Genomic DNA, 15,507 nt, shown 5'->3' with positions numbered 1-15,507 from the left:
ACACACACACACACAGGGGTCCGTCTTACCCCGCAAACTGAACATGAAGAAACAAATCCTTATTGGCATATAGCACAGATAAAAAAGAAAAATCTTCCTCGTCATCATCATATCCCTTCACATTGCTCATGAACCAAATTTATTGGTACAAATCAAACGAAAAAAAAAATTCTTTCTCCTCCTCATCTATCCCTGCACAACTGAATGACATAAATCACACACAAAAACCTCTTTCTCAGCATCATCATCATCTATCCCTGCACATTGCTCATGAGCCCAGCTTTTGCAATTAGCACAACAAACCCACCCTTCCCCTCTCTCAGAATTACCGAATGTGTCATTGCAGCACAAGTACTGAGTTGAGTCTCCATCTTCACTGTCACTATCACTGTGTTGAGCCCAGGATGGTCCAGCTTTCTCTTAATTTCCTTTTATCTGTTTTGTCATCTTTTTGTGAGGGTGTTTGTTTGGTGCTGTCATTGCTAGTTTCCTTTTCTTCTTTTATTCTCTCTCTTGTCGTTTTTGTGTTAGAGCAAGGTCTTTTTCTTTTTTCTTTTGAATTGCTGCCTCTAACTCTACCTTGTATGGGGATGCTGTCAAAACTAGAGCTTGCCCTTGGGGCCTGGCTCTCTTCTTTCTCCTAGCTGTGTTCACCTTTAGCAAAGGAATTATGTCCTCAGGTGAACTGTAAGAGGTTGGTAGATAAGTAGGTAGATAGAGAGGTAGATGGCGAGAATTTAATTTTTTACGAGTTAGATGTTTTGAAAACAATAGCCGCGAAAGAGTTGCGGAGTTTCATAGTCTCGCTCACCGCCTAAAGTTTATAAATAACAGCTAGAGTATAGATTTTAATGCTGAGGTGACAATAAGTAAACTAGGTCATTCTGCTTCGATGTTGAGATTGTTTGTGTAAGCAGTATTGCTTAAAACGGTGTAACAGTCTTTCTGATTGGAGGAGGGTGGAGGAGGAGAAAAATTTTATTGGTACATGGGAGAAAGTTACGCCCTTAATGGGAGGCACTTGTTTGTAACGGTCAAGATTATTGGATGAATTAAGTAGTGACGTCGGGACAAGAATGGCTTAGTGAGTGGATTGGGGATCCCAGGGGGAGTCCTCTGGTGTACATAAGACAAATACGTTGTAGAGAATTAGTGAAGAAAAGAAGAAAAACTATACCTCCGTTTGAATTCACCCTTCAAGAAACATTAATTACATAGAGACGAAGGGAATTGAAATGAAAGTGAAGAGGTCGAAAGAACTATGTGGTTTGAACAGGCTCTAAAGCACCTTTGGCGTTACAGGCAGAGGCACAACAAGGGAGCTTTCCGGCTCAAGAGCTTTTTCCAAGTCTGATTCACTCTCCAAGGCCATGATAGGCAGGGTAACTGGGTTGTCCAGATCTTCCTCTTCCTGCACACCGGTGAATGGAACTTCTGTTGCCTGGGCAAGTAAGAAGTCAGCTTTGCCAAAAACCTAGCTGTTCAGTGGAAAAATTCCCGTTGTTCTAAAACCATTGATGGTTGTATTTGGAACAGCAGTCTGTAGATAGGCCTCTCCAAATAATGCACTTAGTTTGTAGATGGTCACCTGCCTGCCAGGGTTGCTTCTGAGAAATGTTTCAACAGCCTTCACATAATAGGCATTCAGCAGTTTCATGAAGGAAGCACGCAGTGGCTGCATTTGGTGCCTACAATGTGGTTGCAAAATGAGAATTGTGACGTGGTTGTTCCTGGCAAATTTATCACATCAAGATTTTTAGTGTGGTTATATGTCCATCAATAATCAACACTGCTGGATTATCCTTTAATGGCTTGGTGTGGTAGAAAAAGCGTGCTGAAACCATTTAGTAAAAATATAAATCTCCATACAACCAGATGGGTGGCATGCAGATCCATAGGTTCCATTTTAACCCATTAGTAAATATTCAAAGGTCGAAATATTTACCAAGGTATCTATGTTACTATGTCAATTTATGGCATCTATGTATCATGCATACACTCATGGGCATATATAACATAAGTACTAAATTATCATAATCATCATTTCAATATAAAACAAGCAGTGTCTTACTTTGTGCATATAACATCAGCACTGTATAAAATAATATTTTTATTTTCCTCTGAAGCGCAAGGGAAACATAGCGTCATTGTTGGGCGACGTGAAGAACATCTAAGAGTCCAATTTTGAATTTAAAAGGGGGTTCCGTCTTACCCCATGGGTCCGTCTTACCCCACCTTCCCCTATACAGGAAATGAGCTACGCTAGTGGAGTACTGTCTGTTACTCTCATTTCATTATATCTAGTTTTGAATTTGTTTGTGATCTATGCTTGAGCTATGCTGTTTTCTAGGTTTTTCCAAGGGTTGATCTGTTGGTAACAACGTATGCATATATGCAGCCAAACTAACTACTGCGATAATGTATAATCATATACTCGGATCATCGGGTTTCACATCTTTCAATGAACAATGCCTCATAGCATCAGGCTTCATATGATGGAAATAGGGAAAGAGTTGTTGTTATTGTTATTATGAGCCATATTTCACTAGAGCTTCTATAATTATGAATAATTCTTGCCCTGCTGTCGTGCGTTTTTTGCTTTCCAAAATTGTATTGATGCTTACCAAAGGGCCAAGACTTGTAAGGTCGTTGTATATCATGCAGTTAAAAGAGCCGCATCGAAGATTGTATTGGTGTTTACTAGAAAGTCAAAAACCAGTGAATTGAAGAAGAAGAAGAAGAAGAAGAAGAAGAAGAAGAAGAAGAAGAAGAAGAAGAAGAAGAAGAAGAAGAAGAAGAAGAAGAAGAAGAAGAAGAAGAGGAAGAAGAAGAAGAAGAAGAAGAAGAAAGAAGAAGAAGAAGAAAGAGAAGATGAAGAAGGAGAAGAAGAGGAAGGAGAAGATGAAGAAGGAGAAGAAGAAGAAAGAATAAAAATAAGAAGAAGATGACGAAGAAGAAGAAGAAGAAGAAAAAGAAGAAGAAGAAGAAGAAGACAACAACAACAACAACAACAACAACAACAACAGCAACAACAACAACAACAACAACAACAACAACAACAACAACAACAACAACAACAACAATACCCCCATCTATGTGGAGCTTACAATACTAACATAATTAACTTAATATATCCGGGCTCAACCCCTAAAGGCTACCTGTGAATTCCACTCAACCTAGCTGTCCGAATACTTAGGGTAAAGGTGACAAGTGGCTCCGAATGTTCTTGAACTCCTACTGGTTCATAATAATTTTCTCTTCCTGAGCTAAGTAATACTGTTTAGGGTGACTTGTGTGTATCACATCTTCCCCCCCCCCCGCTTCTCCGTCGCTGATATGAATTCAGACAAGCCCATTAGTATATAAAACTATTCGATATATCCTTGCACGTAGGCAACGAGTGCCTGTGCATTCAGACGCACATTAGTGTTCATATCTAGTCGGATTACTTGGAGCTCGACTATTACTCAGCTGTAATTCTGACCAAACCTTTTTCTCAAAGATGTTATCCGGGAGTGTAGCCTAATTCTACAAAAGTTATTTTCATTGGTGCTCGGAAGTACGATTTATTCGAAATTGAACAGTGTTTGAGTCAAGAATTTATATTTACTTGATGCTGCTTTATTTTAGTAATGTATTTCATTCAGTTATGTAAATAGAGTAGACTTCTACAACCGAGATGCTGAAACGAAGGGGGTAGATGAGTAGGGTCGTCTTTGTGAGCGTGTCCCCTTATAAAGAAGAAAAGACCATAGGCATATACCCTATCTATATACCTTATCTGTGTCCCTACATCTGTCTCCTTCCCTTTCCATCTTCATCTCTGTGTTTACACACAAGATCCAGCCCATCCGTAGAGAGTGGTACTTTTCCTTTTATTTCGACTGTCGTCAGACTATTTCTTTAATATCTTAAATCAAAGATCTTAATTTTTTTTTTTTTTTTTTTTTTTTTTTTAAGGCCTATCTCGGATAAGTTCCTGTACATGATGGCACTTTTCCTCTTGTTCCAGCTGGTGCCTCACTACTTCCTTCATCTCTTTAGTGCCATTTCCTCTGCATCCTCATCATGTAGACAAATCAATCTCCTGTGCTCAGGGACACGAAGAGCCAAGGGCGTACAACGCATCCTTCGTCCTATGAATGACAAATTCAGCTCTATCGTTCTTCATTTCCTTAACTATCACCAGCTTCCTCTTCCTTACTTTTATTTGAAAGCTGATAGAAAATAATGTAAAGTTATAGTAGGAAAAGTACAAAATAGAGAGAGAGAGAGAGAGAGAGAGAGAGAGAGAGAGAGAGAGAGAGAGAGAGAGAGAGAGACCGTAGCAATAAAAAAAAACACTGCTTCGTGGTGTGCATTTCACAAACTAATTAATTTTCTAAATTCGTTTTAGGGATTTAATCTTAGATAAGGAAAACATATGAAAAAATATTTTAGTCATTCTTACCTAATTCAGTTGTTTTCACACTCCGCTTTAGGAATTTCATTCAACTAAAGGCGAAGGAGATGCTCCATGCCCGAAGTGGAATACTATGAACATATTCTTTCTTTCAACATATCCTGCATCAACCGGTATACATCGTATAAACTCAGTGGTTCCCAAACTGTGGGTGAAGTACCCCCTTGGGGTGAGGTAAAAAAAAAATCGGGGGTAATGGAGGGGTGACAAAAAAATTAAAAATAAAATAAAATAAAATAAAGAAAACATTGCGATACCCGGTATTAGGATTAAGGTTAAATTAGTAAGTATAGTTGTAAAACTGGAAAAAAAAGTTTGGGAACCACTGGTATAAAGTCTTTGTAATATGTATACCGACACTGTGTCCCCTTAACGTGCATAGTATTTTTGTGACTAATTACTATGATTAAGCGAATGTTGAAATATTGATTATTGTTATTTGATATCATCGCGGGCGGGCCAGTCTGTTAAAAGTTTATTTCAATTCTTCTCTTACGGCTGAGTACCGGTCACTATGTAGTGTTAACAATCCACTACAATGGTTAGGTTAAAGATTATTCACGAACTCCTCCTAGGTTTTTGCAGATAGACCCCTATAATCATATATATTCTGAAACCTTATAACTCAAGGTACTTGGATAACTATCTTTCATTTGTCTGTCTCTCTGTCTGATTGTTTGTTCACGAACTCCTGGGGTTTTGGAGATAGACCCCCATAACCATATATATTCTGATACCCTATCACTCCAGGTACTTGGATAACTATATTTCATTTCTAAAAAGAATATTTTGGTTAGGGTTAAGGGTTATGGGTTAAAGTTAGGTGGGTATGGTTAGGTTAGGGATTATTCACGAACTCCTAGGTTTTTGCAGATAGACCCCTATAACCATATATATTCTGAAACCTTATAACCCAAGGTACTTGAATAACTATCTTTTATTTGTATCTACTATGATAAAGTAGTACCCTCTGTCTGTCTGTTTGTTCGCGAACTCCCCCCAAACCATATATATTCACCATAACCTAGGCTAATTGGATCAGATTACTTCATTTCCAAAGGGCGTCTCCCTCCTCAAACTGATTTTTTTTTTCACATTTTCTTTTTGTTACCTTTTCCATTGAACTATATTGATACGTGTAACTTTTCTCCACAAATTCTATCAAAATTAAAATCACCCGCAGGAACGCGCGGGTAATTTGGGGGGAGGGGGAGCGTTAGGAACACACCTGGAAGTAAAGAGCCCATAGACTACAAAAAAAAATTGGGAACCACTGCACTTTAGGAACTCATTCTGTCTTGATCATAATGATAACAATTGTTTCTTCAATTTTCACTGACTAGAAACTCGTGGTACCACATTGGCTGGCAACGGTCCTCGGACCCTCCAAAAGAAATGTCTGGGAAGAAATTTTAGGCTGTTGTCAGAATTATATTAGAGTGGGTCTATCCTTCTGTCAGTGGCTGAAAGTAGTAAGAGAGAAACGGTTAACGATTGTTAGCTCTCCACACATGGTAGCTGAATTAACTGACTGAAGTAAAAAAATAAAATAGAATAAAGAAAAAAAGTGTTAAATAACTATAGTTTTTGACATCCTTATTACAATAGTCTAAGGTTTTTTTCCTCTGTACTGAATCTAACCATTACTGGCATGAGTGTAGCTGTCCCGAGACGGTGAGGAGGCTTTTTTCCTTGACAAAATTATTTTTCTTTTACAACGGACCATCCACACAACGACCTCATATCCTCTTCCTACAAACACTTCTTACTGCCTCCAATAGGCAAGAACTGGTTTACCAACAGCGTACTTACCGAATGCAACAGACTTAGTAACAACATAACGAGTGCTAAAACTATTGGTTGCTTCAAGAGAAGAATAGATAACTTTATGGATAGGAATGACAGATGGTAAGGGATATGTAACTTTGTAGTGTAAGCCTCATGGTTTCATGCAGTTACTTTCATTCTTATATTCTTATGTTCCTGAGTGTCCTCGCTAGGCTTCTGTGGATACGAGATATTCCGTGTACAAACAAAGCCTCGACATTATTACGTGCTTGAAAAGTTGAGCATCAGCGATCTGTCCGTCATGATATTGTATGATATTCGATGCTTCACTATCACTACACGCTTCCGAAATTATTTTTTGTCAGTTTGATTTTTCTTTTTTTTTACTCAATAAAGTTTTTGTTTTCCTTCCAGTAAATTTGAAGCACTTTTAAGTATTGATTTGATTTAAGATATTCTTATGCGTACATTTTGTGTTTGTGTGTGTGTGTGTGTGTGTGTGTGTGTGTGTGTGTGTGTGTGTGTGTGTGTGTGTGTGTGTGTGTGTGTGTGTGTGTGTGTGTGTGTGTGTGTGTGTGTGTGTGTGTGTTTGTGTGTGTGTGTGTGTGTGTGTGTGTGTGTGTGTGTATGTGTGTGTGTGTGTGTGTGTGTGTGTGTGTGTGTGTGTGTGTGTGTGTGTGTGAGAGAGAGAGAGAGAGAGAGGGAGAGAGAGAGAGAGAGAGAGAGAGAGAGAGAGAGAGAGAGAGAGAGAGAGAGAGAGAGAGAGAGAGAGAGAGAGAGAGAGAGAGAGAGAGAGAGAGAGAGAGAGAGAGAGAGAGAGAGAGAGAGAGAGAGAGAGAGAGAGAGAGAGAGAGAGAGAGGCAGAGAGAGAGAGAGGCAGAGAGAGGAAGAGAGAGAGAGAGAGAGAGAGAGGCAGAGAGAGGAAGAGAGAGAGAGAGAGAGAGAGAGAGGCAGAGAGAGGAAGAGAGGGAGAGAGAGAGAGAGAGACTATGAAAGTTATGTATCAATACAGAGAGATTTAAAAAAGACAATAAGAAAAAGAAAACGACAATACGAAATGAACATCGCTGATAAATCCAAAGAGAATCCCAAAGAATTCTATAGTTACATTAGAGATAAAAAGGTTGTTAGGAATCACATTGGTCCACTATTATCTGCTGACGGTCAACTTGAATATTCAAATGAAGGAATGTGTAATATCTTAAACAATTATTTTAGCTCGGTATTCGTAAACGAAACACCTCAAAGTGAATTCCAAACTGAAACCTGTGAAAAGTCTGGGGTAAACTTACTTACTACGGTAAATATAACAAAAGAAACAATTAAAAGGTGTATAGACAAACTCAAAGTTAATAAAACACCAGGGCCTGACGGTTGGCATCCAAGAATCTTAAAGGAAATGAAAAATGAGATTGTTGTTCCATTAGAAATTATTTTCAAGAAATCCATCATATTCGGAGATGTCCCAAGAGAATGGAAGCTAGCTAACGTTACTCCCATATTCAAAAAAGGTGACAAAAAGAAACCAAATAACTATAGGCCTATAAGTTTGACTTCGATCGTAGGAAAAATAATGGAAACTATCATCAGAGATGATATCGAATATCATTTAGAAAGTAACCGTTTGATAAATGATAGCCAGCATGGTTTCAGACGGAAACGTTCTTGCGTGACTAACTTACTCGAATTCTACAGCACAGTTATCTCGAATTATGACAAAAGAAACAATATAGATTTAATATATCTAGACTTTGCAAAAGCTTTTGATACCGTCCCACACGAAAGACTACTTACTAAATTAGCTTTGCATGGAATAAGTGGTAGCCTATTAGGTTGGACTAGTAATTGGTTGAAAGGTCGAAAACAGAGAGTTGTTTTAAATGGAAAAACTTCTGGATGGAAAAATGTTGCAAGTGGAGTTCCTAAGGGTTCCGTTCTTGGGCCACTTCTATTCATAGTATATATAAATGATATAGACAATGGACTAAAATCTACTGTTTCCAAATTTGCTGATGATACAAAACTGTGCGGAGTGGCAAATGATCACTCAAACCAATTAGATATTCAAGAAGATTTAGATCAATTACAGCAATGGTCTGAAAAGTGGCTAATGAAATTTAACACATGTAAATGCAAGGTAATGCACATAGGTAAAAATAACAGTAAGTACGATTACAAGTTATTTGGAAATTCGTTAACAAAAGTGGATAGTGAAAAAGATCTCGGCGTAATTATCAGTAACGACCTCAAATCATCCAAGCAGTGTATTTCAGCCTCTGAGAAAGCAAATAAGATTCTGGGATTGATTGCGCGATCTTTTGATTTCAAAACTCCATCACTCATTAACAAGCTATATAAATCGTTAGTTCGTCCACATTTGGAATATGCTGTTTCCGTATGGTCACCGAATCTCATTAAAGACATTGACAGACTGGAAAAAGTACAACGGCGAGCCACAAAACTGATTCCAAATATCAAAAATAAATCATACGAAAATCGACTTAAGCACATGAATCTGTTTTCCCTAAAAAAGCGTAGACTCAGAGGTAACTTGATACAGGTCTTTAAGATTTTAAAGGGAATTGACAACATCAAAAGTGACCAAATTTTCACATTGAATGAGAATCAGACAAGAAACAATGGTCTCAAACTGTCCGGAAATAGATTCAATTTGGAAGTAGGTAGAAACAACTTTGCCAACCGTGTAGTTAATGAATGGAATAAACTTCCTGCACAGGTAGTGCAATGTAGCTCAGTTCGAAGCTTTAAGAGTCATTTAGATAAATACCTAAGTAAGATGCTGTAATGATTATAATTTATGTTATATTATTTGTTTTTGTTTTGTTATAATTTGTCTGTCTGATTTTCATTTATTATTAGTTATATGTCAATTTATAATCATTTACTATTTACCTTTTTGTTTGTTATTCAACTATACCTATGCATTTATTTATGTATTTTATTTGTTATTTTTACATTACTATAGTTTTAATTTATTATTATGATTTTTTTTCTTTCTTTTTTTTTTTTTTTGCATCTGACCTAGATATGGATCAAAAGGTCTCCTGTCGGCATGCTCCGCCTTTGTAATCCTTTGAGAGAGAGAGAAAGAGAGAGAGAGAGAGAGAGAGAGAGAGAGAGAGAGAGAGAGAGAGAGAGAGAGAGAGAGAGAGAGAGAGAGAGAGAGAGAGAGAGAGAGAGAGAGAGAGAGAGAGAGAGAGAGAGAGAGAGAGAGAGAGAGAGAGAGAGAGAGAGAGAGAGAGAGAGAGAGAGAGAGAGAGAGAGAGAGAGAGAGAGAGAGAGAGAGAGAGAGAGAGAGAGAGAGAGAGAGAGAGAGAGAGAGAGAGAGAGAGAGAGAGACAGACAGACAGAGAGAGTGCGTGTGGATATGAGTATGTTTATATGTATTTCTCCCTCTCTTTCCCTCTTCTTTCTGTCTCTCTAAACCTCGCTATCTCATTTTTTCTCTCTCTCTCACCTTCCTTCTCTTTCTCTCTCACTCCCATTCCCTACGAAGCAGTTAATACATTAGATTATACACCTCTTCCTTTTATTCGGGTGAAACTCAAGCAAATTACGCTCTTGTGCATTACCACTTTGGATATCAATGAGAGTAAGAGTGAGGGGGGAGACAAAAGTGAAGGCACTTTCTCTGTATAAATACACGAGTCAGGTTAGACTAGGCATCAGTTTTTGGCTGACCACAGACGCCATGGCGTTGAAGGTAGATACAGGGGCGCCTGGTCACCCCAGTTTTCAGAAACTCTTCTTTACGCTTGACAGTAATACTTCCATACGGATGACGGAAATACTCTGGTCTCTCTGACAACTTTACTTCGGCAGGCTATGAAATGTGTTTATAAAAATGCCTGAGAATTTCTTTGATGACTATCAGCATTAAGGACATCAATATATTCGACTGCGTCGTGAAATGGCAGCAAACTGCATTCCTGCACTAGAGTTCCTGAGATCGAGAATCCACAACGGCTCATCTGATTATTTGAAGCCCATCCCAACAACTACTTATTTATTTCATAATACACATATGTCGATTATTTTAACACTTTTAACTACAAACCGTATTGGGTCTCTTTGCCATGATGATATGAGCCAAAACACATTATTCTGGATGACGTAAAATTCTGTATATTCGTATAATTTGTATTTCTCTTCTTGTGACAGAGCTTCATACTGCTCAGCGTTGTCGCCACGGCGTTGGGAGACTTCCCCGGTTACTCTCCCCCTCATGTCCACCCGCCACCTCCTCCACCACCGCCGCCTCCTCCACCACCACCACCTCCCTACACTCCCCCAGGTCCACCTCCTCCACCACCACCGCCACCTCCTCCACCACCGCCGCCTCCCTACACTCCCTCACCGCCTTCCTACGGTTCTCCAGCTCCACCCCCACCGGTAAGATAGTAATCGCATTTTTACAATATATATGTGTAGGTATATACATATACGTATATTTGTATATGTATATATATATATATATATATATATATATACATATATATATATATATATATATATATATATATATACAAACACAAACACCCCTACATATATATATATATATATATATATATATATATATACATATATATATATATATATATATATATATATATATATACGTATATATATGTATATATATGTATATATATATATATATATATATATATGTATATATATATATATATATACGTATATGCATGTATATATATATATACGTATATATATATATATATATATATATATATATATATATATATATATATATATATATATATACATATATATGTACAAATATACTCATACATATATCCAAGCTATATAGCATATTGTATAATATTATATAAATATTATAAACTATAAAATATAGGGATGAATGCATACATATACACTAACTATATAATATATCATACGTAAGACATATATAAAACATACTAGAAAAATATGTATAAATACATATATACATACAAACATGCGTATATAAAACATTCAATCATGCATAGATACATACATACTTACTTATATGCATACATGCATACATACATACATACATATATACATATATACACACAGAAATACATACATTCATACATCCATACATACATACATACATACATACACACATATATACATACATACATACATACATACACACATATATACATACATACATACATACATACATACATACATACATACATACATACATACATACATACATACATACATATACATATAAGCACTGACGTATTACTTCCCATGCAGCCACCACCGAAGTACAGCTTTGAATGGGCTGTCAAGGACGACGCTTCCGGCAACGACTTCAACCAAAAGGAGACTCGCGACGGAGACCTCACTGAGGGTTCCTACAACGTCCTCCTTCCCGATGGCCGCATCCAGAAGGTCACCTACCGCGTTGAAGGCGACTCCGGCTTCATAGTTGTGGTCACCTACGAGGGCGAAGCAAAAACCGTCACCAAATCTCCTCCGGTTCTCTATGGTCCCCCTCCCCCTGTATACACCCCTCCTCCACCTCCTCCTCCACCTCCTCCACCTCCTCCTCCTCCTCCTCCTCCTCCTCCTCCTCCTCCTCCCCCTTACCCACAGACAAATTATGGCGCTCCCTCAGGAAAATAGTGACACCAAATAACATCTTCAAACGCTCATGTGTATCGAAGTAACCCATTATATGGCAAACGATTCGTAATATTCGAGTGTCTGTAAGTTAATGTACTGTATTTTCTGCAATAAAATGATAATGACACAAATACCTTTCATTTTCTTGTAATGCACCCACGGCCCTCTCTCTGCACTCAATCACCATAGTTCGCTAGAGCAAATCTGTTGTACACCCCATCGGCTGTCATATTATTTTGGTCCTTCCAATTACATTTGGCAGACTGATCTTTCTAAACATACTTTATTAATATTTGTCCTATTTTTTCTTCCTATAGTGGAAATATACATGCCCTTCTCTAATCCTTACAACCTCACTAGCCAATCCATTGTGTTTCACAGTTGTTCTCTCTGGCATACCGAAAGGAAGCAACCACAAGGTACGATTCACTTCACTACGACGACGATCAATTGGAACTCACAAGTCTCGTTCTATTAAGATAAAGGAGGAACATGCCGACAGGAGACCTTTTGGTCCATATCTAGGTCGGATGCGAAAAAAATATAATAAAAATAGATAGATAAATTGATAAAGTAATAACAATATAGATAATGATAGAATAACTAGGTAAAGGTAAATAATAATCAAACAGGTGAATATTAGATAATAATAAAATATGTAATGATAAACAGACAAATAATAGCAAACAAATAAATAATATAGAAAAAATAATGGTAGGCATTACAGCATCTTGCTTAGGTGTTTATCTAAACGAATCTTAAATCTTCGAACTGAACTACATTACACTGCCTCTGCAGGAAGTTTATTCCATTCATTTACTACTACAAACGAATCTATGTACCAAAACGCAGCGATCCACCGGCAAAAGGTGAGGTACGGTCAAAGCACGTTCACTGTGGCCAATTGGTGCCTAAATTCGTGAGTCGACCAAACCGAAATGGATTCCCTTAGCCACGTTTTTTCTCCTGGAAAAAAAAAAACTTTTCGGCTGAACCAATGTTTGTCTTCCTGGTAGGCCCTGCGTAGTGAATTAGAATCCAGTCTATTATACGGATACCAAAACTGTCCCGCATAGTCAAGGATGTATCTAGTTTGATAACTATAAATGTATTTTGTTTGTAACTGTCCTGGTAATAGCTCCTAATGCCCTGTTACCCCTATTCCTGGGACTATGGCACTGTTATCTAGATTTGAGGTCAGGACTCACTAACAGTCCCATTTTTTTTTTTTTTCCATATTCCGTTTTTTTTTTCTCGTATGGTATTATCTAAGCTGTACATATTGCTGGGTTGTGTATACATACGTTTAACACTCTGTACTTTGACATACTGAAGTCCATTTGCCAGGGATTAGAACGTAGGAGATAACCACACATGACCTGTCATAGAGGAAAGCTTCCGAGTTGTTGTGGTTTTTGCTCCCTTCTCATCGATTCAATCCATAGCAACTTGGATGAAGGATATGAAGGCAGTTGATGAATGTAACTCACATATATTTAGTACATCTCTCTCTATTGTTTCATTTTCTAACAACAATTGGATTTGCATGATTTCAATCACAAAACATAAAAAAGAAATGCGATTTTCTTATAAATGGATACAAAGACATACTCGTAGGTATGTATGCAACTTATTGCGGTTTTATAGACTTTATGTAATTAAGGACCTTGTAATGCACTCCATGTCACAAAAAAAAAAAAATCATTTAAAATTTCATTGCATTCTATCTTTAAAATGCTGTGTACTGTCCAACCAGATCCATGTCTTGGACATTAAACAGTATGAAGGAAATGAAGATCTATACTTACAACTTAAGAACTCTCTCAGAAAACCAAAGGCTTGAGAGTCTAATGGAAGAACTGGACAACATCAAGTGGGACATCATAGGACTAAGTAAAGTCCGAAAATCGGAAGAAAACTGATACAATTACAAGATGATCACCACCTATGCTGCTATAGAGGTAAGGACAAAGGAAGATCTAGTGTCGTAGTATTCTTGATAATCCGAGAGGTTACTGGTAACGTAGTCAAGTTCAGTAGTTTATCAGACAGGGCAGTTTGGATTGTGATTAGGCTGTGTAAAAACTACACTAAAAAATTAGTTCAAGTTTATGCAACAACTTGACAGAGTTCGGACCATGAAATTGAGTGCTTCTATGATGATTTAAGTCAGGTAATGGATTAAGAAAAAAGTAGGTACACGTTGGTAATAGGCGACTTTAATGCTAAAGTGGGGAAGAAAATGGGAGATGAGTCATGCACTGGGAAGTTTGAAGTAGGTGAACAAAATGACAGAAGCGAGATGTTAGTCAATTTTGCAGAAAACTACAAAATGAGGATAATAAAAACTTTCTTCCAACAACGTGTAGGTTATAAATGGACCTGGAGAAGTCCAAATGAAATAACAAAATAATGAAATAGACTTCATACTTGGAGATGAGAGCAAGAGCTTTAACAATGTTACGGTCATAAATAAAGTCAACATAGGTAGTGACCATAGAGAGGTAGGTTGCACGGCTAAATTCAATTTCAGACCCGGGTGAAATAAACTAGCTTTTAAAAAGAAAATATGTCTTCCAAAGCTTAGGAATAACAATAAGAAATATCAATTAAAAATTAGAAATACATTCGAAGCTCTAGAAACTAACAAGGACACTGTCGAAGATATGAATTTGAATTTAGTGAATATCATTAGGGAATTGGCAGCGAAAGTAGAAGTACAAGAAGTATTAGAGAAAACAAATATTCCTAAGCTACAAATGACCTAATTAAAAGAAAAACGACCTTGCAGATTAAAAGCAGGAGAGACGAAATAGAAACAGTAGAACTAAACAAGATTATCAACAGAAGTCAGAGATCAGAGAAAAAAAGGACACATTGATGAAATAGAGGAAACTATTCGGAAAAGTAAAAGTATTAAAGGGAACGAGCGCAAACATGCTTTACAAAGACAGCAAATGATATGATTGACAGATAGAAATGGAGAAATCATTAGATGCAGAGAGAGAATGGTAAAAAGAAGGCAATGGAAACAAAACTAAGGACTACTCACAGGAAAATGGAGAGATCAATGATGGGATTAACGCTGAGAGATCAAAAGAGAACAAGTTGAGAGAGAGAGCAGACTAGAGTGAAAGATATTATAGAGGCGTTAAAAGAGAGGAAGTGGAATTGGGCAGGTAAGTTAGTGCGAACGGTTGATGAGCGACGAAGCAAGTATGATACTAAGAGGACGTCACGAGATGGGATCCTTGGAAGAGGGAGACCAGACAGCAGGTAGAGAGAAGAGATTGAGAAGTTCGCAATAGTGACGTGGCAGAAGTTGGTGAGGTCGTGTGAATCCTGGAATGCGATAAAGGAGGGCTGTGGACTCAGGATGGCTGATTTGATCATTTGATTGATTGACACACACACACAAACACAAAAACGCACACATACTCACACACAGGCATATATATATATACATATATATATAAATATATATATATATATATATATATATATATATATATGTATATACATATATATATATGTAAATATATATATACATATATATACATATGTATATAAATATATATGTATGTATATATGTATGTATGTAT

General features: G+C 37.3%; 1 protein-coding gene and 1 pseudogene across 1 annotated transcript; one reads left to right on the top strand and one right to left on the bottom strand.

Annotated features, from left to right (window-relative positions):
- Positions 1-268: 268 nt before the first annotated feature.
- Positions 269-2,217, bottom strand: LOC143036005 (uncharacterized; annotated as a pseudogene).
- Positions 2,218-9,962: 7,745 nt separating this feature from the next.
- LOC143036003 (uncharacterized) lies at positions 9,963-11,905 on the top strand. Its single transcript, XM_076203262.1, has 3 exons — positions 9,963-9,974; positions 10,433-10,663; positions 11,534-11,905. Exons 1-3 carry the CDS (start codon positions 9,963-9,965, stop codon positions 11,903-11,905), a joined length of 615 nt encoding a protein of 204 aa, XP_076059377.1.
- Positions 11,906-15,507: the final 3,602 nt, after the last annotated feature.

The sequence above is a fragment of the Oratosquilla oratoria genome, chromosome 20 (assembly GCF_046742065.1).
Source record: "Oratosquilla oratoria isolate Oo_2021 chromosome 20, ASM4674206v1, whole genome shotgun sequence".
NCBI classification, from domain to species: Eukaryota; Metazoa; Arthropoda; class Malacostraca; order Stomatopoda; family Squillidae; genus Oratosquilla; species Oratosquilla oratoria.
Note: the sequence above shows the minus strand (reverse complement) of the source record. Positions and strands in the feature narration are given on the sequence as shown.

Bases quoted from the DNA above. Each gene is read 5' to 3' on its own strand.
- LOC143036003 (XM_076203262.1), top strand. The intron at 10,664-11,533 runs GTAAGATAGTAA...CTTCCCATGCAG, and splicing joins CTCCAGCTCCACCCCCACCG to CCACCACCGAAGTACAGCTT.